The 22,425-nt window shown below is 45.2% G+C and overlaps 1 protein-coding gene across 5 annotated transcripts in view; it reads left to right on the forward strand.

Moving 5' to 3' along the window:
- Positions 1-22,425, forward strand: part of LOC129867251 (phosphatidylinositol 4-phosphate 5-kinase type-1 gamma-like) — a 96,841-nt gene that overhangs the window by 42,736 nt on the left and 31,680 nt on the right. For 4 of the 5 annotated variants that reach the window (XM_055940533.1, XM_055940534.1, XM_055940535.1 and 1 more), the window contains exons 2-7: positions 13,636-13,667; positions 14,389-14,475; positions 15,224-15,354; positions 16,491-16,608; positions 17,689-17,841; positions 21,760-22,059. In XM_055940533.1, coding sequence (XP_055796508.1) covers positions 13,636-13,667; positions 14,389-14,475; positions 15,224-15,354; positions 16,491-16,608; positions 17,689-17,841; positions 21,760-22,059 — 821 coding nt within the window. Of the gene's footprint in view, positions 1-7,366; positions 7,525-13,635; positions 13,668-14,388; positions 14,476-15,223; positions 15,355-16,490; positions 16,609-17,688; positions 17,842-21,759; positions 22,060-22,425 lie in introns of all 5 variants that reach the window. The other variant, XM_055940537.1, reaches the window with a different exon arrangement.

Here is a 22,425-nt window from a genome sequence, read left to right on the forward strand (position 1 = left end):
AATAAACAGCATTCTTACATAGGTATTCCTCTTGTCCAGATGGGATAGGGCAGTGTGCAGTGTGATGACGATTGCATCGTCTGTGGACCTGTTGGGGCGGTATGCAAACTGAAGTGGGTCTAGGGTGTCAGGTAAGGTGGAGGTGAAAATAATCCTCTCAAAGCACTTCATGATGACAGAAGTGAGTGCTACGGGGCGAAAGTCATTTAGTTCAGTTATCTTTGCCTTCTAGGCCACCATTGTTCCTGTACCCATCTTGAAGCATGTGGGAACAGCAGACTAGGATAGGGAGAGATTGAATATGTACGTAAACACACCAGCCAGCTTGTCACGTTCCTGACCTATTTCTGTTAGTTTGTTTTATGTGTTAGTTGGTCACGACGTGAGTTTGGGTGGGCATTCTATGTTTTCTGTTTCTATGTTGGTTTTTGGGTTGCCTGGTATGGCTCTTAATTAGAGGCAGGTGTTTGGCGTTCCTCTAATTAAGAGTCATATTTAGGTAGGCGTTGTCACAGTGTTCGTTGTGGGTGATTGTCTTCCGTGTCTGTGTCTGTACACCACGCGGGACTGTTTACGGTTTGTTCGGTTTGTGTAGCCTATGTTCCTATTCGTGCGTTTTCTTGTTTTATGTAAGTACGTCGTCTAGGTCTGTCTACACCGTTTGTTGTTTTTGTTAGTTTAATCAAGTTCGTGTTTCGTTAAATAAATATGTCTGTTCTCTACGCTGCGCCTTGGTTCCCTTTATACTCCTCCTCTTCCGAAGATGAAGAGGAGGAGGAATGCCGTTACAGAATCACCCACCAAGAATCCAGAACCAAGCAGCGTAATTTGGAGCAACGGGGAAGTATACAGGACTTGTGGAGTTGGGAGCAAATATTTAACGGAGAAGGACCATGGGCTGAAGTGAATCACCGTCCATGGGAACAGCTGGAGGCAGCTCGGAGAGTGGAGGAAAAGAGAGAGAGGAACCGGAGTTATGAGGGAACGCGTCTTGCACGGAAGCCCAAAAAGCCCGTGAGTAACACCCCAAAATTTCTTGGGGGGGAGGCTAAGAGGTAGTGGGCCAAGGGCAGGTAGGAGACCTGCGCCCACTTCCCAGGCTTACCGTGGAGAGCGGGAGTACGGGCAGGCGCCGTGTTACGCAGTAGAGCGCACGGTGTCTCCTGTACGAGTGCATAGCCCAGTGCGGGTTATTCCACCTCCCCGCACTGGTAGGGCTAGATTGGGCATTGAGCCAGGTGTCATGAGGCCGGCTCAACGCGTCTGGTCTCCAGTGCGTCTCCTCGGGCCGGCATACATGGCACCTGCCTTACGCATGGTTTCCCCGGTTCGCCTACATAGCCCGGTGCGGGTTATTCCACCTCCCCGCACTGGTCGGGCAACCGGGAGCATTCAACCAGGTAAGGTTGGGCAGGCTCAATGCTCAAGAGAGCCAGTACGCCTCCACGGTCCGGTATTTCCGGCGCCACCTCCCCGCCCCAGCCTAGTACCTACAGTGCCTACATTACGCACTAGGCTACCAGTGCGTCTCCTGAGCCCTGTTCCTCCTCCACGCACTCTCCCTGTAGTGCGTGTATCCAGTTCGGTGCCTCCAGTTCCGGCACCACGCACTAAGCCTCCTGTGCGTCTCCAGAGCCCTGTACACACTGTTTTTTCTCCCCCTACTAATCCTGATGTGCTTGTCCTCAGCCCGGTGTCACCAGTGCCGGTACCACGCACCAGGTATAGAGTGGGCTTTGAGAGTCCAGTGTGCCCTGTCCCTGCTCCCCGCACTAGTATGAAGGTGCGTGTCCTTAGCCCGGTGCCTCCAGTTCCGGCACCACGCACCAGGTCTACAGTGCGCCTTATCCGGCCAGAGCCATCCGTCTCCCCAGCGCCATCTGAGCCATCCGTCTCCCCAGCGCCATCTGAGCCATCCGTCTCCCCAGCGCCGTCTGAGCCATCCGTCTCCCCAGCGCCGTCTGAGCCATCCGTCTGCAATGAGCCTGCAAAGCCGCCCGTCTGCCATGAGCCTGCAAAGCCGCCCGTCTGCCATGAGCCTACAGAGCCGTCCGCCAGACAGGAGCCGCTAGAGCCGCCCGCCAGACAGGAGCCGCTAGAGCCGCCCGCCAGACAGGATCTGCCAGAGCCGCCCGCCAGACAGGATCTGCCAGAGCCGCCCGCCAGACAGGATCTGCCAGAGCCGCCCGCCAGACAGGATCTGCCAGAGCCGCCAACCAGACAGGATCTGCCAGAGCCGCCAACCAGACAGGATCTGCCAGAGCCGCCAACCAGACAGGATCTGCCAGAGCCGCCAACCAGACAGGATCTGCCAGAGCCGCCAGCGAGCCATGAGCGGCCAGAGCCGTCAGAGAGCCATGAGCGTCGAGAGCCGTCAGCCTGCCATGAGCGTCGAGAGCCGTCAGCCTGCCATGAGCGTCGAGAGCCGTCAGCCTGCCATGAGCGTCGAGAGCCGTCAGCCAGCAATGAGCGTCGAGAGCCGTCAGCCAGCCATGAGCGTCGAGAGCCGTCAGCCTGCCATGAGCGTCCAGATTCGTCAGTCAGCCATGAGCTGCCCTTCAGCCAGAAACGGCTATATACCCAGAACTGCCCCTCAGTCCAGAGCTGTCTCTCTGTCCGGAGCTGCCTTTCAGTCCGGAGTTGCCCCTCTATCATGATCTCCCTCTCTATCTTGAGCTACCTCTATATTCTGATCTATCCCTCTGTCTGGTGCTATCCCTCTGTCTTGATTTATCCCTCTGTCCCGGTGCTGTCCCTGTCATGGATGTTACTAAGAGGATTTTGTGGGGGTAAGATATGGGTGGACATTTTTAGGGGGAGATGGAAGCTGGGATTGACTATGGTGGGGTGGGGACCTCGCCCGGAGCCTGAGCCACCACCGTGGTCAGATGCCCACCCAGACCCTCCCCTAGACTTTGTGCTGGTGCGCCCGGAGTTCGCACCTTATGGGGGGGGTTATGTCACGTTCCTGACCTATTTCTGTTAGTTTGTTTTATGTGTTAGTTGGTCAGGACGTGAGTTTGGGTGGGCATTCTATGTTTTCTGTTTCTATGTTGGTTTTTGGGTTGCCTGGTATGGCTCTTAATTAGAGGCAGGTGTTTGGCGTTCCTCTAATTAAGAGTCATATTTAGGTAGGCGTTGTCACAGTGTTCGTTGTGGGTGATTGTCTTCCGTGTCTGTGTCTGTACACCACGCGGGACTGTTTACGGTTTGTTCGGTTTGTGTAGCCTATGTTCCTATTCGTGCGTTTTCTTGTTTTATGTAAGTACGTCGTCTAGGTCTGTCTACACCGTTTGTTGTTTTTGTTAGTTTAATCAAGTTCGTGTTTCGTTAAATAAATGTCTGTTCTCTACGCTGCGCCTTGGTTCCCTTTATACTCCTCCTCTTCCGAAGATGAAGAGGAGGAGGAATGCCGTTACACAGCTGGTCTGCGCATGCTCTGAGGATGCGGCTAGCAATGCCGTCTGGGCCAGTAGCCTTGCGAAGGTTAACACGTTTAAATGTCTTACTCACGTCGGCCACGGAGAAGGAGAGGGGGGCCCGCAGTCCTTGGTAGCGGGCCACTTCGGTGGCACTGTATTATCCTCAAAGTGGGCAAAGAAGGTGTTTAGTTTGTCTGGAAGCAAGACATCGGTGTCCTTGACATGGCTGGTTTTCTTTTTGTAGTCTGTAATTGCCTGTAGACCCTGCCACATCTGTCTCGTGTCTGAGCCGTTGAACTGCGACTCCACTTTGTCTCTATACTGACATTTCGCTTGTTTGAATTCCTTGCGGCGGAATACCTACACTGTTTATATTCGGCTATATTCCCAGTCATCTTTCCATGGTTAAATGCAGTGGTTCGTGCTTTCAGTTTTCTGCGAATGCTGCCATCTATCCACGGTTTCTGGTTAGGGTAGGTTTTAATAGTCACAGTGGGTACAACATCTCCAATGCACTTCCTTATAAACTCACTCACCGAATCAGCGTATAAATCGATGTTATTCTCTGAGGTTGCCCAGAACTTTTCCCAGTCCGCGTGATCAAAATAATCTTGAAGCGTGTATTCCGATTGGTCAGACCAGCGTTGAATGGTTCTTGTCACGGGTACTTCCTATTTGAGTTTCTGCCTATAGGAAGTAAGGAGCAAAATGGAGTCGTGGTCGGATTTGCCGATGGGAGGTCGGGGGAGGGCCTCATGTGTATTGCGGAGGTTAGAGTAGCAGTGATCCAGTGTATTTCCCGCGTGGGTGCTACAATCAATATGCTGATAGAATTTAGGTAGCCTTGTTCTCAAATTTGCAGCCTCAGGATATATGGTTTCCAGTTTACATAGAGTCCAGTGAAGTTCCTTGAGGGCTGTCGGGGTATCTGCTTGAGGGCTAATATATACGGCTGTGATGATAACCGACGAGAATTCTCTTGGGAGATAATATGGTCGGCATTTGATTGTAAGGAATTCTAGGTCAGGTGAACTAAAGATCTTGAGTTCCTGTATGTTGTTATGATTACACCATGCTTCACGGTGGGAACCACACATGCAGAGATCATCCGTTCACCTACTCTGCATCTCACAAAGACACGGCGGTTGGCACCAAAAATCAAAAATTTGGACTCATCAGACCAAAGGACAGATTTCCACTGGTCTAATGTCCATTGCTCGTGTTTCTCGGCCCAAGCAAGTCTCTTCTTCTTATTGGTGTCCTTTAGTAGTGGTTTCTTAGCAGCAATTTGACCATGAAGGCCTTATTCATGCAGTCTCCTCTGAACAGTTGATGTTGAGATGTATCTGTTACTTGAACTCTGAAACCTCTTATTTGGGTTGCTATTTCAGGCTGGTAACTCTAATGAACTTATCCTCCGCAGCAGAGGTAATGTTGTGTCTTCCTTTCCTGTGGCGGTCCTCATGAGAGCCAGTTTCATCATAGCGCTTGATGGTCTTTGTGACTGCACTTGAAGAAACTTTCAAAGTTCTTGAAATTTTCCACATTGATTTACCTTCATGTCTTAAAGTAATGATGGACTGTTGTTTGTCTTTGCTTATTTGAGCTATTATTTTCATAATGTTGACTTGGTCTTTTACCAAATAGGGCTATCTTCTGTATACCATCTCTGCCTTGTCACAACTCAACTGATTGGCTCAAACGCATAAAGAAGGTTAAGAAATTCCACAAATGAACTTTTAACAAGGCACACCTGTTAATTGAAATGCATTCCAGGTGATTACCTCCATGAAGCTGGTAGAGAGAATACCAAGAGTGTGCAAAGCTGTCGTCAAGGCAAAGGGTGGCTACTTTGAAGAATCTCAAATATAACATATATTTTGATTTGTTTAACACTTTTTTGGTTACTAACATGTTATTTCATAGTTTTGATGTCTTCACTATTATTGTACAATGTAGAAAATAGTAAAAAATTAAGAAAAACCATTGAATGAGTAGGTGTGTCAACTTTTGACGTATGTGTACGTATGTGTATATACACTACCGTTCAAAAGTTTGGGGTCACTTATAAATATCCTTGTTTTTGAAAGAAAAGCAAAAAAAACAATTCAAATAACATCAAATTGATCAGAAATACAGTGTAGACATTGTTGATGTTGTAAATTACTATTGTAGTTGGAAACGGCAGATTTTTTTTAATGGAATATCTACATAGGCGTACAGAGCCCCATTATCAGCAACCATTACTTCTGTGTTCCAATGGCACGTTGTGTTCGCTAATCCAAGTTTATCATTTTAAAAGACTAATTGATCATTAGAAAACAATTTTGCAATTATGTTAGCACAGCTGAAAACTGTTGTTCTGATTAAAGAAGCAATAAAACTGTCCCTCTTAAGACTAGTTGAGTATCTGGAGCATCAGCATTTGTGGGTTTGATTACAGGCTCAAAATGGCCAGAAACAAAGAACTTTCTTCTGAAACTTTTCAGTCTATTCTTGTTCTGAGAAATGAAGGCTATTCCATGCAAGAAATTACCAAGAAACTGAAGATCTCGTACAACGCTGTGTACTACTCCCTTCACATAACAGCGCAAACGAGCTCTAACCAGAATAGAAAGCGGGTAAATGGGCAAGACAAAATAATTTACTGAGCAAGAGGACAAGTACATTAGAGTGTCTAGTTTGAGAAACAGATGCCTCACAAGTCCTCAACTGGCAGGTTCATTAAATAGCACCCGCAAAACACCAGTCTCAACTTCAACAGTAAAGAGGCTGAGGATGATGCTGGCCTACATACATACATACATACATACATACATACATACATACATACATACATACATACATACATACATACATACAGTCGTGGCCCAAAGTTTTGAGAGTGACACGAATTTTCACAAAGTTTGTTGCTTCAGTGTCTTTAGATATTTTTGTCAGATTTTACTATGGAATACGGAAGTATAATTACAAGCATTTCATAAGTGTCAAAGGCTTTTATTGACAATTACATGAAGTTGATGCAAAGAGTTAATATTTGCAGTGTTGACCCTTCTTTTTCAAGACCTCTGCAATCCGCCCTGGAATGCTGTCAATTAACTTCTGGGCCACATCCTGACTGATTGCAGCCCATTCTTGCATAATCAATGCTTGGAGTTTGTCAGAATTTGTGTGGTTTTTTTTGTCCACCCGCCTCTTGAGGATTGATCACAAGTTCTCAATGGGATTAAGGTCTGGGGAGTTTCCTGGCAATGGACCAAAAATATTGGTCTTAGTTATCACTTTTGCCTTATGGCAATGTGCTCCATCATGCTGGAAAAGGCATTGTTCGTCACCAAACTGTTCCTGGATGGTTGGGAGAAGTTGCTCTCGGAGGATGTGTTGGTACCATTCTTTATTCATGGCTGTGTTCTTAGGCAAAATTGTGAGTGACCCCACTCCTTTGGCTGAGAAGCAACCCCACACATGAATGGTCTCAGGATGCTTTACTGTTGGCATGACACAGGACTGATGGTAGCGTTCACGTTGTCTTCTCCAGACAAGCTTTTTTCCGGATGACCCAAACAATCAGAAAGGGGATTCATCAGAGAAAATGACTTTACCACAGTCCTCAGCAGTCCAATCCCTGTACCTTTTGCAGAATATGAGTCTGTCCCTGATGTTTTTCCTGGAGAGAAGTGGCTTTTGCTGCCCTTCTTGACACCAAGCCATCCTCAAAGTCTTCGCCTCACTGTGCATGCAGATACACTCACACCTGCCTGCTGCCATTCCTGAGCAAGCTCTGTACTGGTGGTGCCCCGATCCCACAGCTGAATCAACTTTAGGTTAAGTTCTCGATGATCCGATAAATGGTTGATTTAGGTGCAATCTTACTGGCAGTAATATCCTTGCCTGTGAAGCCCTTTTTGTGCAAAGCAATGATGACGGCACGTGTTTCCTTGCAGGTAACCATGGCTGACAGAGGAAGAACAATGATTGCAAGCACCACCCTCCTTTTGAAGCTTCCAGTCTGTTATTCAAACTCAATCAGCATGACAGTGATCTCCACCCTTGTCCTCGTCAACACTCACACCTGTGTCAACGAGAGAATCACTGACATGATGTAAGCTGGTCCTTTTGTGGCAGGGCTGAAATGCAGTGGAAATGTTTTTGGGGGAATTCAGTACATTTGCATGGCAAATAGGGACATTGCAATTAATATCAATTCATCTGTTCACTCTTCATAACATTCTGGAGTATATGCAAATTGCCATCATATAAACTGAGGCAGCACACTTTGTGAAAATTAATATTTGTGTCATTCTCAAAACTTTTGGCCACGACTACATATACAAACACACAGACCCACACACATATATGTATGTGTATGTATATATGTATGTATGTATGTTGTTAACAAACTATAGGTTTGGCAAGTCGGTTAGGACATCTACTTTGTGGATGACACAAGTAATTTTTCTAACAATTGTTTACAGACAGATTATTTCACTTATAATTCACTGTTTCACAATTCCAGTGGGTCAGAAGTTTACATACACTAAATTGACTGTGCCTTTAAACTGCTTGGATAATTACAGACAATTATGTCATGGCTTTAGGCTGGGTTTCTGTACAGCACTTTGAGATATCAGCTGATGTACGAAGGGCTATATAAATAAATTTGATTTGATTTAGGAGCTTCTGATAGGCTAATAGACATAATTTGAGTCAATTGGAGGGGTACCTGTGGATGTATTTCAAGTCCTACCTTCAAACTCAGTGCCTCTTTGCTTGACATCATTGGACAATCAAAAGAAATCAGCCAAGACCTCAGAAAATAAATTGTAGACCTCCACAAGTCTGGTTCATCCTTGGGAGCAATTTCCAAAGGCCTGAAGGTACCACGTTCATCTATACAAACAATAGTATTCAAGTATAAACACCATGGGACCACGCAGCCTTCATACCGCTCAGGAAGGAGACGCGTTCTGTCTCCTGGAGATGAACGTACTTTGGTGCGAAAAGTGCAAATCAATCCAAGAACAAAAGCAAAGGACCTTGTGAAGATGCTGGAGGAAACGGGTACAAAAGTATCTATATCCACAGTAAAACGAGTCCTGTATCGACATAACCTGAAAGGCCTCTCACTAAGGCAGAAGCCACTGCTCCAAAACCGCCATAAAAAAAGACAGACTACGGTTTGCAAATGCACATGGGGACAAAGATCGTACTTTTTGGAGAAATGTCCTCTGGTCTGATGAAAGAAAAATAGAACTGTTTGGTCATAATGACCATCGTTATGTTTGGAGGAAAAATGGGGAGGCTTGCAAGCAAAAGAACACCCTCCCAACCATGAAGCACGGGCGTGGCAGCATCATTTTGTGGGGGTGCTTTGCTGCAGGAGGAACTGGTGCACTTCACAAAATAGATGGCATCACGAGGCAGGAAAATTGTGGATATATTGAAACAACATCTAAAGACATCAGTCAGGAAGTTAAAGTGTGGTCGCAAATGGGTCTTCCAAATGGACAATGACCCCAATCATACTTACAAAGTTGTGGCAAAATGGCTTAAGGACAACAAAGTCAAGGTATTGGAGTGGCCATCACAAAGCCTTGACCTCAAACCTATAGAAAATTTGTGGGCAGAACTGAAAAAGCATGTGTGAGCAAGGAGGCCTACAAACCTGACTCAGTTACACCAGGTCTGTCAGGAGAAATGGGCCAAAATTCACCCAACTTATTGTGGGAAGCTTGTGGAAGGCTACCTGAAACGTTTGACCCAAGTTAAACAATTTAAAGGCAATGCTACCAAATACACTCAATTAGTATGTAAACTTCTGACCCACTGGGAATGTGCTGAAAGAAATAAAAGCTGAAATAAATCATTCTCTCTACTATTATTCTGACATTTCACATTCTTAAAATAAAGTGGTGATACTAACTGACCTAAGACAGGGGATTTGTACTTGGATTAAATGTCAGGAATTGTTAAAAATGTATTTGGCTAAGGTGTATGTAAACTTCTGACTTCAAGTGTGTGTGTGTGTGTGTGTGTGTGTGTGTGTGTGTGTGTGTGTGTGTGTGTGTGTGTGTGTGTGTGTGTGTGTGTGTGTGTGTGTGTGTGTGTGTGTGTGTGTGTGTGTGTGTGTGTGTGTGTGTGTGTGTGTGTGTGTAAATTCAGCAAAAAGGACTCTGTCTTTCAAAGATAATTTGTAAAAATCCAAATAACGTCACAGATCTTCATTGTAAAGTGTTTAAACACTGTTTCCCATGCTTGTTCAATGAACCATAAACAATTAACGACCGTTCCACAGGTGCATGTTCATTAAGACACTAACAGCTTACAAACGGTATGCAATTAAGGTCACAGTCCCGAAAACTTAGGACACTAAAGAGGCCTTTCTACTGACTCTGAAAAACACCAAAAGAAAGATGTCCAGGGTCCCTGTTCATCTGCGTGAACGTGCCTTAGGCATGCTGCAAGGATGCATGAGGACTGCAAATGTGGCCAGGGCAATAAATTGCAATGTTTGTACTGTGAGCAATGTTTGTACTGTGTGCAATGTTTGTACTAAGACAGCGCTACAGGACGTACAGCTGATCGTCCTTGCAGTGGCAGACCACGTGTAACACCAGCACAGGATTGGTACATCCGAACATCACACCTGCAGTACAGGTACAGGATGGCAACAACAACTGCCCGAGTTACACCAGGAACGCACAATCTCTCCATCAGTGCTCAGACTGTCCGCAATAGGCGGAGAGAGGCTGGACTGAGGGCTTGTAGGCTTGTTGTTCGGCAGGTCCTCACCAGACATCACCGGCAACAACATTGCCTATGGCCACAACATTGCCTATGGCCACAAACCCACCATCGCTGAACGAGACAGGACTGGCAAAAAGTGCTCTTCACTGACGAGTCACGGTTTTGTCTCACCAGGGGGGATGGTCGGATTTGCGTTTATCGTCGAGGGAATGAGCGTTACACTGAGGCCTGTACTCTGGGGCGGGATCGATTTGGAGGTGGAGGGTCCGTCATGGTCTGGGGCGGTGTGTCACAGCATCATCAGACTGAGCTTGTTGTCATTGCAGACAATCTCAAAGCTGTGCGTTACAGGGAAGACATCCTCCTCCCTCATGTGGTACCCTTCCTGCAGGCTCATCCTGACATGACCCTCCAGCATGACAATGCCACCAGCCATACTGCTCGTTCTGTGCGTGATTTACAGCAAGACAGGAATGTCAGTGTTCTGCCATGTCCAGCGAATAGCCTGGATCTCAATCCCCTTGAGCACGTCACGGACCTGTTGGATTTGAGGGTGAGGGCCATTCCCCCCAGAAATGTCCGGGAACTTGCAGGTGCCTTGGTGGAAGAGTGGGGTAACATCTCACAGCAAGAACTTGCAAATCTGGTGCAGTCCACGAGGAGGAGATGCACTGCAGTACTTAATGCAGCTGGTGGCCACACCAGATACTGACTGTTACTTTTGATTTTGACCCCCCCTTTGTTCAGTGACACATTCTTATTTCTGTTAGTCACGTGTCTGTGGAACTTGTTCAGTTTATGTCTCAGTTGTTGCATCTTGTTATGTTCATATAAATATTTACACATGTTAAGTTTGCTGAAAATATACGCAGTTAACAGTGAGAGGACGTTTCTTTTTTTGCTGAGTTTGTGTGTGTTTTTGTCTGTGTGTTTGTTTGTATATACGTGTGTCAGGGGCACCTTGGGAGTGGGTGACAGATCCCATTGGAAACCTCTCCAGCTCCATATCTGACTTGAAGGTTTCAAGGTCTTCACACAATGATGCAATCATACTCTCAAAGAACTGGAAAATGGACCAAAGTTCTCCTTTCACCACCATTTGAAGGCAATAAAACAGAAAGGAGCCAGAGAAGCATATAGCAATGATCAGAGGGAGGGTTCACAGAGAAATGCCTGAGAATCTGCAGCGTAATAACACCTGCAGTGACGATTTTAGCATGCCAATCTTGGTGGGGAAAACTCCACATTTCTTTTTGTTGATGCATGCCAGCAAAGCCACTACACAACACTAAACAATAAATTAATTGCACTATAACAGTGACAAATGGTGCCCACAAACTGTTAGGGCCTACATAAAGCTGTCCCAACAGCAGATATTTCCTTTCAGCACCATGGAGTGAATCCTTACCACCACTATACCTGGCTACCAGTGGAGCCTTGTCTGGCAGCGAAACAGTTCATTTAGCCTCATTTACTGCCTTTAAAAAAACACGGCTGACTTTCTTAAATAAATGTGGTTTCTACTGACAATTGACAATCTACTACATTATTCTCCCTTGTACATCAAGTCAGAACCATAGAATAAATAAAGGGGCATATAAGCAGACAATGAAAGCTCTTACAATATTTGATGATGACATTTCTCTAAAACAGGCTATAGGCTACATGTGCACCATGAAGTCAGAACAGTTGTCACGTCCTGACCATAGAAAGCCTGTATTTTCTATGGTAGAGTAGGTCAGGGCGTGACTGGGGGTGTTTAGTCTAGTTTATTATTTCTATGTGGGGTTCTAGGTTTATTTTTCTATGTTGGCGTTTGTGTATGATTCCCAATTAGAGGCAGCTGGTAATTGTTGTCTCTAATTGGGGATCATACTTAAGTTGCTTTTTTCCCCACCTGTGGGTTATGGGATATTGTGTAACGGCTGTTATAATCCTCCTCCTCGGTCGAGGATAAGGAGTAGGGATCGGACCAAAATGCAGCGGTAGATGAATACATTAATGAATTTATTTAAAGACAAGACGAACACGAAAAAACACTTAGAAAAATTACAAAACAACAAAACGACGTAGATAGGCCTGAACTTGAGAACTTACAATATAACACGAAGAACAGGAACAGACTCACCAAACGAACGAACACGAAACAGTCCCGTGTGGTGCCACAGACACAGGAACAATCACCCACAAACAAACAGTGAGAACAGCCTACCTTAATATGGTTCTCAATCAGAGGAAACGTCAAACACCTGCCTCTAATTGAGAACCATATCAGGCAACACATTTAACCCAACATAGAAACACATAACATAGAATGCCCACCCCAACTCACGCCCTGACCATCTAAACACATACAAAAACAAGGAAAACAGGTCAGGAACGTGACATATTGTTTATGTTTAGTTGCCTGTTCGCACTACATTGTCATCACGGTTCGTTTATTCTTTATTTTCTTTTGTATTAGCTTAAGTTTCACTTTCATTAAAATATGTGGAACTCGAAGTACGCTGCGCCTTGGTCCGACCATCATTATTACGAACAACGTGACAACAGTAGGCTTAGTTATGAGGTGGAAAGGGACCAAATTTTTGAGGTGAGGTGGAAAGGGACCAAAAAATCTGATTCTATGACTTTGGTCACTAGCTGGAACAGCCACAATCTGCGGAGATGCAGTGCAAGATTCATGACAATAAACGCCAACCTGCATCCACTGGTGGTAGGCATGCTTCAGCAATGCATCTTGAAGGAATAAAACACATTCAGAGAACATGCAGCTTCTCCCCTTCACAACCTCCCCTTCACAACCTCCTGTCATCACACACTTTGCACGACTGGTGAATAACACATTCTCATTCAAAATGTATTTTTATAGGTCATTCCAATTGCATGTTTACTGTCTGTGTTAATCATTTTAAATAGACAAGCCTAAAATAACAGTGTTGGTCAGTTTTAAACTCCTCAGTCAGTCAGTGTCTTGAATCTTGATGTAATCAGCCTCCTGGCATCTGATGTTCAATCATCCCAGTATCAGTGTGTTGCGCTATCTAAGCTCCCCTCTTAGTCTACTCCTTCATTATGCTAAGTGAGTTGAGAAATTAGCTACAATTATGGATCTATTTGAGGCTGGCTGAAGAGAACAGGACAGCAGAGCTCACTGATCAATTCCTTTGTTTACGTTGCTCTGTTTTCACATCACATGGCTTTATGAAATGCTAGGCTGGGGATAGATGGTACTGACTAGACTACCAGGAAGAATATGGATGGTATATTGATTTTGTAACCGTTCCTTCCACTACCTGCCCCACATTGTTATTTGACACTGTTATTCCATCATGTGTACCCTATGGGATTCCTCTTTGTTCCTTCGAACACTGATTATGTAAACTAATGGAATCCCTCATAGGTCTAATGCTCTCTCTCTCTTTCTGTCTCTCTCTGTCTCTCTCTCGGTCTCGCTCTCTTTCAGATTTTTCTGCTAGAAAAGCACACATCACTGAGGTAATGTACTCACCTTTACTTTTATTTAGCCCATATGACTGTGAAATACAACTGACTGACATGCCCTCTATTTAAACCCCCCTCCTACTGTCTGTGTTCTGCTACACACACCATCTCCTGCTACTTTGATCCCCCTGCCTGTACTTCAATCCTTATGCTGTGTGATCTCTCTACTACTACACTCCATATAGAGGCTTCAGTATGCTCGCGGGCAGTGTGGGAATCTTCATAGGTACTGACCCGGTCATATGCTGTGTTATAAGCCCCTTCCATTTTACACTCTGCCCTGTGATGAGAAGTGCCCACTGTCAGTTTGTCTGTGTAATCGGGGAGGGGTTAAAGGTTAGAAAAATGGGCATAAAGGGGAGACTCAGTTCACTCACAAGGCTTTTTAGTGCCAGATTTACTAAGCGGAAGCACCTGTGTTGAGTTTGCACCTGTAATTATCACGGAAATAGAAGACAAATGAAACAAATCTAAAAAAACATGAAACTGACCTTGTTGTCCTCGTTCTTCTATTGATACTCAGTTTACCTTTTATTCCTCCTTTTTATGTGTTATTCCCTATTGGAAAGAACAGGTGCAAACTTCACACAGGCGCAGCAAACGCTTGATAAACCTGGCCCATAGCTAGGCATCAGGTGGTGTTAGTGTTTTCAGCCCATAGAAGTGAGTAAAAATCTAAATCTGTGTCTTAATCCCTCCATCCTCTGGCCAACAGCTGCCTGGTGTCTCAGGCCTACCAGGCCAGGGGAAGAGGATGGGCCACAGGGGAGTAGATGCGTCCGGAGAGACCACCTACAAGAAGGTAGGCAGCATCTCCCCTGATTCAGTTAGTCAATCAATTACATAGTAATAACATATAGTACCTGCGCCTTGAAATGCCTTACAGCACAGCAGTCAACCTCCCACAAGAGCAAGCAAGCCAAGACACTAGCACAAGAAAACTCACCTGGTAATGGTCCTGTATGCATAATTTGGCTACAGCTGTGAGCAAGCAAAGCAGAGAACCGTGAAAGCCTGCATGCTGTATGTTTACATTTACGTCATTTAACAGACACTCTTATCCAGAGTGTGACTTAGAGAACAATTAGGGTTCAGTGCCTTGCTCAAGGGCACATGTGTCACCTAGTCGACTCAGGGATTTGAACCAGCAACCTTTTGGTGTTGAGTGTTTTGGTTTCTGACCAAACACTCTTAACCACTAGGCTACCTGCCGCCTGTTCCACTTATAATAATGTGAGAGGAGATAAAGACACAGCAGAGCAGACACAGTGTGTCTCACTGAAAACCAACCTGATGGAGATCTACTGAGACCTGATTGAGCAACCCTGTCTGTCTGTCTTTAGCACATTAGATGATGTGTATTCTGGTGTGCATGGTTGAGCGAGTCAATGTTTTGGCTCTTCATTGTGGAGTACAGTCCCCTCTGAGAGGTGAACTAATGGAGCTAGTAAATCAGAAGATTTCTCAATTCATATAAATGAACTGCAGTCCACCAAGCTCAGAGTAGTTTTATCTCCACTAACCCCTACTGTCTGTCTCCTCTCCCCCAGACCACGTCCTCTGCCCTGAAAGGTGCCATCCAGCTGGGCATCGGCTACACGGTGGGCAACCTGAGCTCCAAGCCTGAGAGAGACGTCCTCATGCAGGACTTCTATGTGGTGGAGAGCGTCTTCTTTCCCAGGTAACTAAATCAGATCAGATCAGTTTATTGGTCCCGTACACAGTTCTGCAGATGTTATCGCCAGTGCGGTGAAATGCTTATGTTTCTAGCTCCAACAGTGCAGTAATATTTAGCAATACAATAACAATACACACATAATCCAAAAGTAAAAAACATAACAAGAAATTAAGACATAATATGAACGAGCAATGTCAGAGTCTGGAATATAAATATATATGTATGTGAATGGTGTGTATTGACTGTATGGACAGGATATTCATAGAAAAGGTATGTACTGCAGTAGTTAACTGCTAACCACACCATCAGGGCAGCACATAACTTTGTGAAATCATTAGAACGAGACAGTCATGTCATCCAGGCCTCGGACCGATCACATCCCTGATCCTGGATATGTTATTTTGATTGAAAGCAATATACACTGCTCAAAAAAATAAAGGGAACACTTAAACAACACAATGTAACTCCAAGTCAATCACACTTCTGGCCTGCTGGAGGTCATTTTGCAGGGCTCTGGCAGTGCACCTCCTTGCACAAAGGCGGAGGTAGCGGTCCTGCTGCTGGGTTGTTGCCCTCCTACAGCCTCCTCCACGTCTCCTGATGTACTGGCCTGTCTCCTGGTAGCGCCTCCATGCTCTGGACACTACGCTGACAGACACAGCAAACCTTTTTGCCACAGCTCGCATTGATGTGCCATCCTGGATGAACTGCACTACCTGAGCCATTTGTGTGGGTTGTAGACTCCGTCTCATGCTACCACTAGAGTGAGAGCACCGCCAGCATTCAAAAGTGACCAAAACATCAGCCAGGAAGCATAGGAACTGAGAAGTGGTCTGTCGTCACCACCTGCAGAATCACTCCTTTTTTGGGGGTGTCTTGCTAATTGCCTATAATTTCCACCTTTTGTCTATTCCATTTGCACAACAGCATGTGAAATTTATTGTCAATCAGTGTTGCTTCCTAAGTGGACAGTTTGATTTCACAGAAGTGTGATTGACTTGGAGTTACATTGTGTTGTTTAAGTGTTCCCTTTATTTTTTTGAGCAGTGTATATTAATATATTTACACTAGAATAGTTCCTTAGTTCATACATAGTTGTCCCGTATCTAAAAGCTTTTCTCCCCTTCTCCCCCTTCCAGTGAAGGTAGCAACCTGACTCCAGCCCACCACTTCCCAGACTTCCGCTTTAAGACATACGCTCCTGTGGCCTTCCGCTATTTCAGGGAGCTCTTTGGGATCAGGCCCGATGACTACCTGGTAAGAGTATGGAAATCTACCATTTTTCAACCATGACAACAGACATGAACACATTGCATGACGTTAACATATTAGATGATCAGAATGAACAGACAAGCAGTCATTTGATAGGCCAATGTTGTGGAATAGATAGGGATGGTTTTAGGATGGCTAGTGCACCAATTCCTGGTCCCACTGAAGCAACTCTCTGTACAAAAGCTGTTCAGAGGCTCCCTGTATCGAGAGACAGAGGCAGAAGGCTTGGTTACCAGTGTCCTGTTCTTGGGCCTTGGCCCACACTCCCACAGCCTGCTGCCCACTCCCTCCCTCTCAGTTCAGCCTGCTGCCCACTCCCTCCCTCTCAGTTCAGCCTGCTGCCCACTCCCTCCCTCTCAGTTCAGCCTGCTGCCCACTCCCTCCCTCTCAGTTCAGCCTGCTGCCCACTCCCTCCCTCTCAGTTCAGCCTGCTGCCCACTCCCTCCCTCTCAGTTCAGCCTGCTGCCCACTCCCTCCCTCTCAGTCCTGGTCTGCTGTCATCAGTGAGCAGCACAGCAGGCTTTGTAGCACCCTGACTGGGAGTGTGATCTCCCCCACCAGACAGGCAGGCACCCTGGCACGCCTGGAGAGAGACTGGGAAGAGAATCAGGAGAGACGGGAGGGACAGGGAGGGTTGGAGAGAATCAGGAGATTTTGGGAGAGGGAAAGATGAGCAAAGAAATACTGTGTGGTTGAGTAGGGATATTAGGCAGGAAGAAGAACAGAATAGGGAGGGTGAGAGGAGAAACGGTATGCAGAGAGGAGGAGGGCTGGGGATGGCCAGAGAAGGGTTGAGGAGAGGGGGAAGGTATAAGAAGGATGGATAGAGATGGTTAGGGCCAGACGAGATCTGGTGGAGAGGTTAGGTCAAGGAGGAGACAGGGTGAGTCACCGCTCCTCCCTTTGTGGTCAGCAGTCTAGAAGCTCCACAGCACACACATACCTCCGATTAGTGTGTGTGTCTCTGTGTATGTATACTTGTCGGAGTAGGATACATGCATGTACTTGTGTGTTTCAATATGCCATAATAATGCAGCCAAAGTGTATGTGTCTGTGTGTCTGCAGTACTCCCTGTGTAACGAGCCCCTGATTGAGTTGTCCAACCCCGGGGCCAGTGGCTCTGTGTTCTACCTGACCAAGGACGATGAGTTCATCATCAAGACCGTCATGCACAAGGAGGCAGAGTTTCTGCAGAAGCTGCTGCCTGGCTACTACATGGTGAGATATGACCCCACACACTCACAATACACACACACACACACACACACACACTGCATCGTTCCACTCACTCACATACTACTCACAAGAGGAAATCTTTCCGGTACTAGTGTATGTCCATGTTTCTATTTTAGATTTCTATTTTCCGTGGGGATAAGCTTGTGTATATTCATGTACTAACAGGCACGGAAACCGAGCAGGAATTTACCCATGTTTGAAGGGAAATGCCCTCAAGCATTAGTATATGACAACAGGAAGACATTTACACTGACCTTTTCCACCATTTTGGCTCCAGACCATTGCTGTTACACGATTCCAATGGGTGTTAGGTGTACGTGCTAATGAGCCATGAGGGATTGTGAGCCATGCGGGTTCACTGTGGCCTGAGGCCATAGCAGACTGAGACTAAGACTGAGACACATAGTGGGGACAGGCAGGCAGGCACATACACAGAGAGGCAGTAGAACAGCTCTACACGTCTGCTGCAGCTGACAGGACTGGGTTGGTGCAGCTGACAGGACTGGGTTGGGCTGGGGGCATGATGTAAAACATGGTGATGTAACAAACGTCAGTACCACCCCCTCACACTTGTTTTCCACTCTCTCATGGCATCATTCTACATGCTTGTTTTCACCACATACTTTTCTATTGAGCAATGCCAAGCTCGATTCTCTGTCACGCTTTCACTTACTCGTACTCTCTCTCACCCTGTCACATCTCTTTCTTTTTCTCTCCCTCTCTATTAGAAGTCGACCAATTAGGATTTTTCAACGCCGATACCGATTATTGGAGGACCAAAAGAAGCCGATACCGATTAATCGGACGATTTTTATATATATATTTGTAATAATGACAATTACAATACTGAATGAACACTTATTTTAACTTAATATAATACATCAATAAAATCAATTTAGTCTCAAATAAATAATGAAACATGTTCAATTTGGTTTAAATAATGCAAAAACAAAGTGTTGGAGAAGAAAGTAAAAGTGCAATATGTTAACGTTTAAGTTCCTTGCTTAAAGAACATATGAAAGCTGGTGGTTCCTTTTAACATGAGTCTTCAATATTCCCAGGTAAGAAGTTTTAGGTTGTAGTTACTATAGGACTATTTCTCTCTATACCATTTGTATTTCATATAACTTTGACTATTGGATGTTCTAATAGGTACTTTAGTATTGCCATCCTAATCTCGAGAGTTGATAGGCTCAAGCGCAATGCTTGAAGCACAGCGAAGAGCTGCTGGCAATTGCCGGAAAGTGCTGTTTGAATGAATGCTTACGAGCCTGTTGCTGCCTACCACCGCTCAGTCAGACTGCTCTATCAAATCATAGACTTAATTATAACATAATAACACACAGAAATACGAGCCTTAGGTCATTAATATGGTCAAATCCGGAAACTATAATTTCGAAAACAAAACGTTTATTATTTCAGTGAAATACGGAACCGTTACGTATTTTATCTAACGGTGGCATCCATAAGTCTAAATATTCCTGTTACATTGCACAACCTTCAATGTTATGTCATAATTATGTACAATTCTGGCAAATTAATTCGGGTTTTTGTTAGGAAGAAATGGTCTTCACACAGTTCGCAACGAGCCAGGCGGCCCAAACTGCTGCATATACCCTGACTCTGCTTGCACAGAACGCAAGAGAAGTGGCACAATTTCCCTAGAAATTCATGTTAGCAGGTAATATTAACTAAATATGCAGGTTTAAAAATATATACTTGTGTATTGATTTTAAGAAAGGCATTGATGTTTATGTTTAGGTACACATTGGTGCAACGACAGTGCTTTTTTCGCGAATACGCTTGTTAAATCACCCGTTTGGCGAAGTTGGCTGTGATTCAATGATAAATTAACAGGCACCACATCGATTATATGCAACGCAGGACAAGCTAGATAAACTAGTAAAATCATCAACCATGTGTAGTTAACTAGTGATTATGTTAAGATTGATTGTTTTTTATAAGATAAGTTTAATGCTAGCTAGCACCTTACCTTGGCTCCTTGCTGCGCTCGCATAACAGGTAGTCAGCTTGCCACGCAGTCTCCTCGTGGAGTGCAATGTAATCGGCCAAATCAGTGTCCAAAAATGCTGATTACCGATTGTTATGAAAACTTGAAATTGGCCCTAATTAATCGGCCATTCCTATTAATCGGTCGACCTCTACTCTCTATCCCCCTCTTTCATCCCCTGCTTTCTCTCTCATGTGTCTCTCTCTTGCTGACTTGCTGCACCCTCGATAACTACTGTAATTATTATTATTTGACCATGCTGGTCATTTATGAACATTTGAACATCTTGGCCATGTTCTGTTTTAATCTCCACCCGGCACAGCCAGAAGAGGACTGGCCACCCCCCATAGCCTGGTTCTTCTCTAGGTTTCTTCCTAGGTTTTGGCCTTTTCTAGGGAGTTTTTCCTAGCCACCGTGCTTCTACACCTGCATTGCTTGCTGTTTGGGGTTTTAGGCTGGGTTTCTGTACAGCACTTTGAGATATCAGCTGATGTTTGAAGGGCTATATAAATAAATTTGATTTGATTTGTCAGCGCTGTGCCCTCCACTCAGGGACAGAGGGGGCATGTGTTGCTGGATGATGGGGATTCACTCCCTCTGTTTCTCTCTGTCTCTCACTCTCTTCGTCTCATGCCCCCAGTCTGTCTCTCTTGTGGAGATCACTGGCTGTGGCCTAAAAGCCTGAAGGCCTTACTGCTTGCTGTTGGATCCCTGTGACCCCTCCGGTCCCCTCCTTCCCCTGTCTCTCTGTCTGTCTCTTCCCGTCTCTCTCCCTCCTCTCTCTCTCTGTCTCTCTCCGAGTTGCACTCTTTGAGTGGATAAGAAGCTGGCTCCTGGTAATTACTTTAATGGGATTCTGTCATTACTTTTAATGTTTAAGGAACGTGTGTAGCTTGGCTAACCTCACTTATTTGGGTTGACTACTTAAATATTTAAAGCAGAGTGATGATAAGGAGATAGTTTTACGAAATCAGGAATTAGGTTAGTTTAAACGTCTCGTACGTTGGGTTACTCCTTTTGGTATTTTTTCGCTACTCTTGTGTTGTGAATATTTTGAAGGGGTGAGGTTGGTTTGGTCTTGAGGAATCGTGTGGTACTGTGACGGAGCTGGCCTTACTCAATCACCTAAAGGGATACTTTGGGATTTTGGCAATGAGGATACCATTTTTATGTTTCTGCGTGCAGTTTGAAGTTGCTAACTAGTGCTAGCGCAATTGCTAACTAGCGTCAGCGCAATGGCTGAAAGTATCTGCTAGGTAGCATGCTAGTAGATACACATAGACTTCCAGTCATTACATCCTTGAAACTAGACACAGAGACATAACTCCCAAGTGGCGCAGTGGTCTAAGGCACTGCATCTCAGTGCTAGAGGCGTCACTGCAGACCCTGGTTCAATCCCGGGCTGTATCACAACCGGCCATGATTGGGAGTCCCATAGGGCAGCGCACAATTGGCCCAGCGTTGTTAGGGTTCGGCCGGGGTAGGCCGTCATTGTAAAATAAGAATTTGTTCTTAACTGACTAGCCTAGTTAAATAAAGGTTAAATAACATTTGTATCCATTAGTTAATCGGACTCTGGGGAAGTAGATAAAGGGCCTCATTGCCAAAATCCTGAAATATCCATTTAAAAAGGCTTAAAAACAAAGACTGAGATATAAACTGTTCAAAATGATTGTATTTATTGCCTTTCCAGATCAAGTTAAAACCATTAAAAAAACTGTAGCTCACATAGCTCACAAACATTGCAGGCACATCTATTTTAAAGAGCAGGTTACCTAATTACCAGGGTTAAAATGAAAGGTACCAAATCATGGACTGTTTTATTCAAAAGTATCCTGTGCTCTTGGTAATGTTGGTCTTTTTCTTACTGCATCTTTCTCTCTCTCCAGAACCTCAACCAGAACCCTCGTACCCTGCTCCCCAAGTTCTTCGGCCTGTACTGCATCCAGTCTGGCGGTAAGAACATCCGCATGGTGGTCATGAACAACGTTCTACCACGCGCCGTCCGCATGCACCTCAAGTTCGACCTGAAGGGCTCCACATACAAACGCTGTGCCTCCAAGAAGGAGAGACAAAAGGCCAAGCCCACCTTCAAAGACCTTGACTTCATGCAGGACCTGCAGGATGGCCTGATGCTGGACCAGGATATGTACAGCGCTCTGGTCAAGACCCTGCAGAGAGACTGTCTGGTGAGGAAAACAAGCCAGGTTTAGGACCCATTGCTATCAGGGTTTAAATTACACATTGACATAATTTTAAACTTAGCATCTACAGTTGAGGGCACTAAAAAGTTACTTGCTGCAGCAAGGTATATTATTAATATTGTCAATTCCTTTGACATCGAGCAGCAAGTTATTAATTAAATACCTTTCTGAAATATGCCCCTGACTGTGCAGTTACATCCACTGTGAAGCAAATGTTTTATACTACGCTGCAGTACAGGTTAACTTTTATACCCCCATTTGTAATAGAAAAGATAATTGAGAAGGACCCCATTGACGTGTGGCCCAATCATAGGGCTGATAGGCCTGGCTCAGTCCTATAACTGAAACCTA

Source organism: Salvelinus fontinalis, chromosome 12 (genome assembly GCF_029448725.1).
Source record: "Salvelinus fontinalis isolate EN_2023a chromosome 12, ASM2944872v1, whole genome shotgun sequence".
Taxonomy (NCBI): Eukaryota; Metazoa; Chordata; class Actinopteri; order Salmoniformes; family Salmonidae; genus Salvelinus; species Salvelinus fontinalis.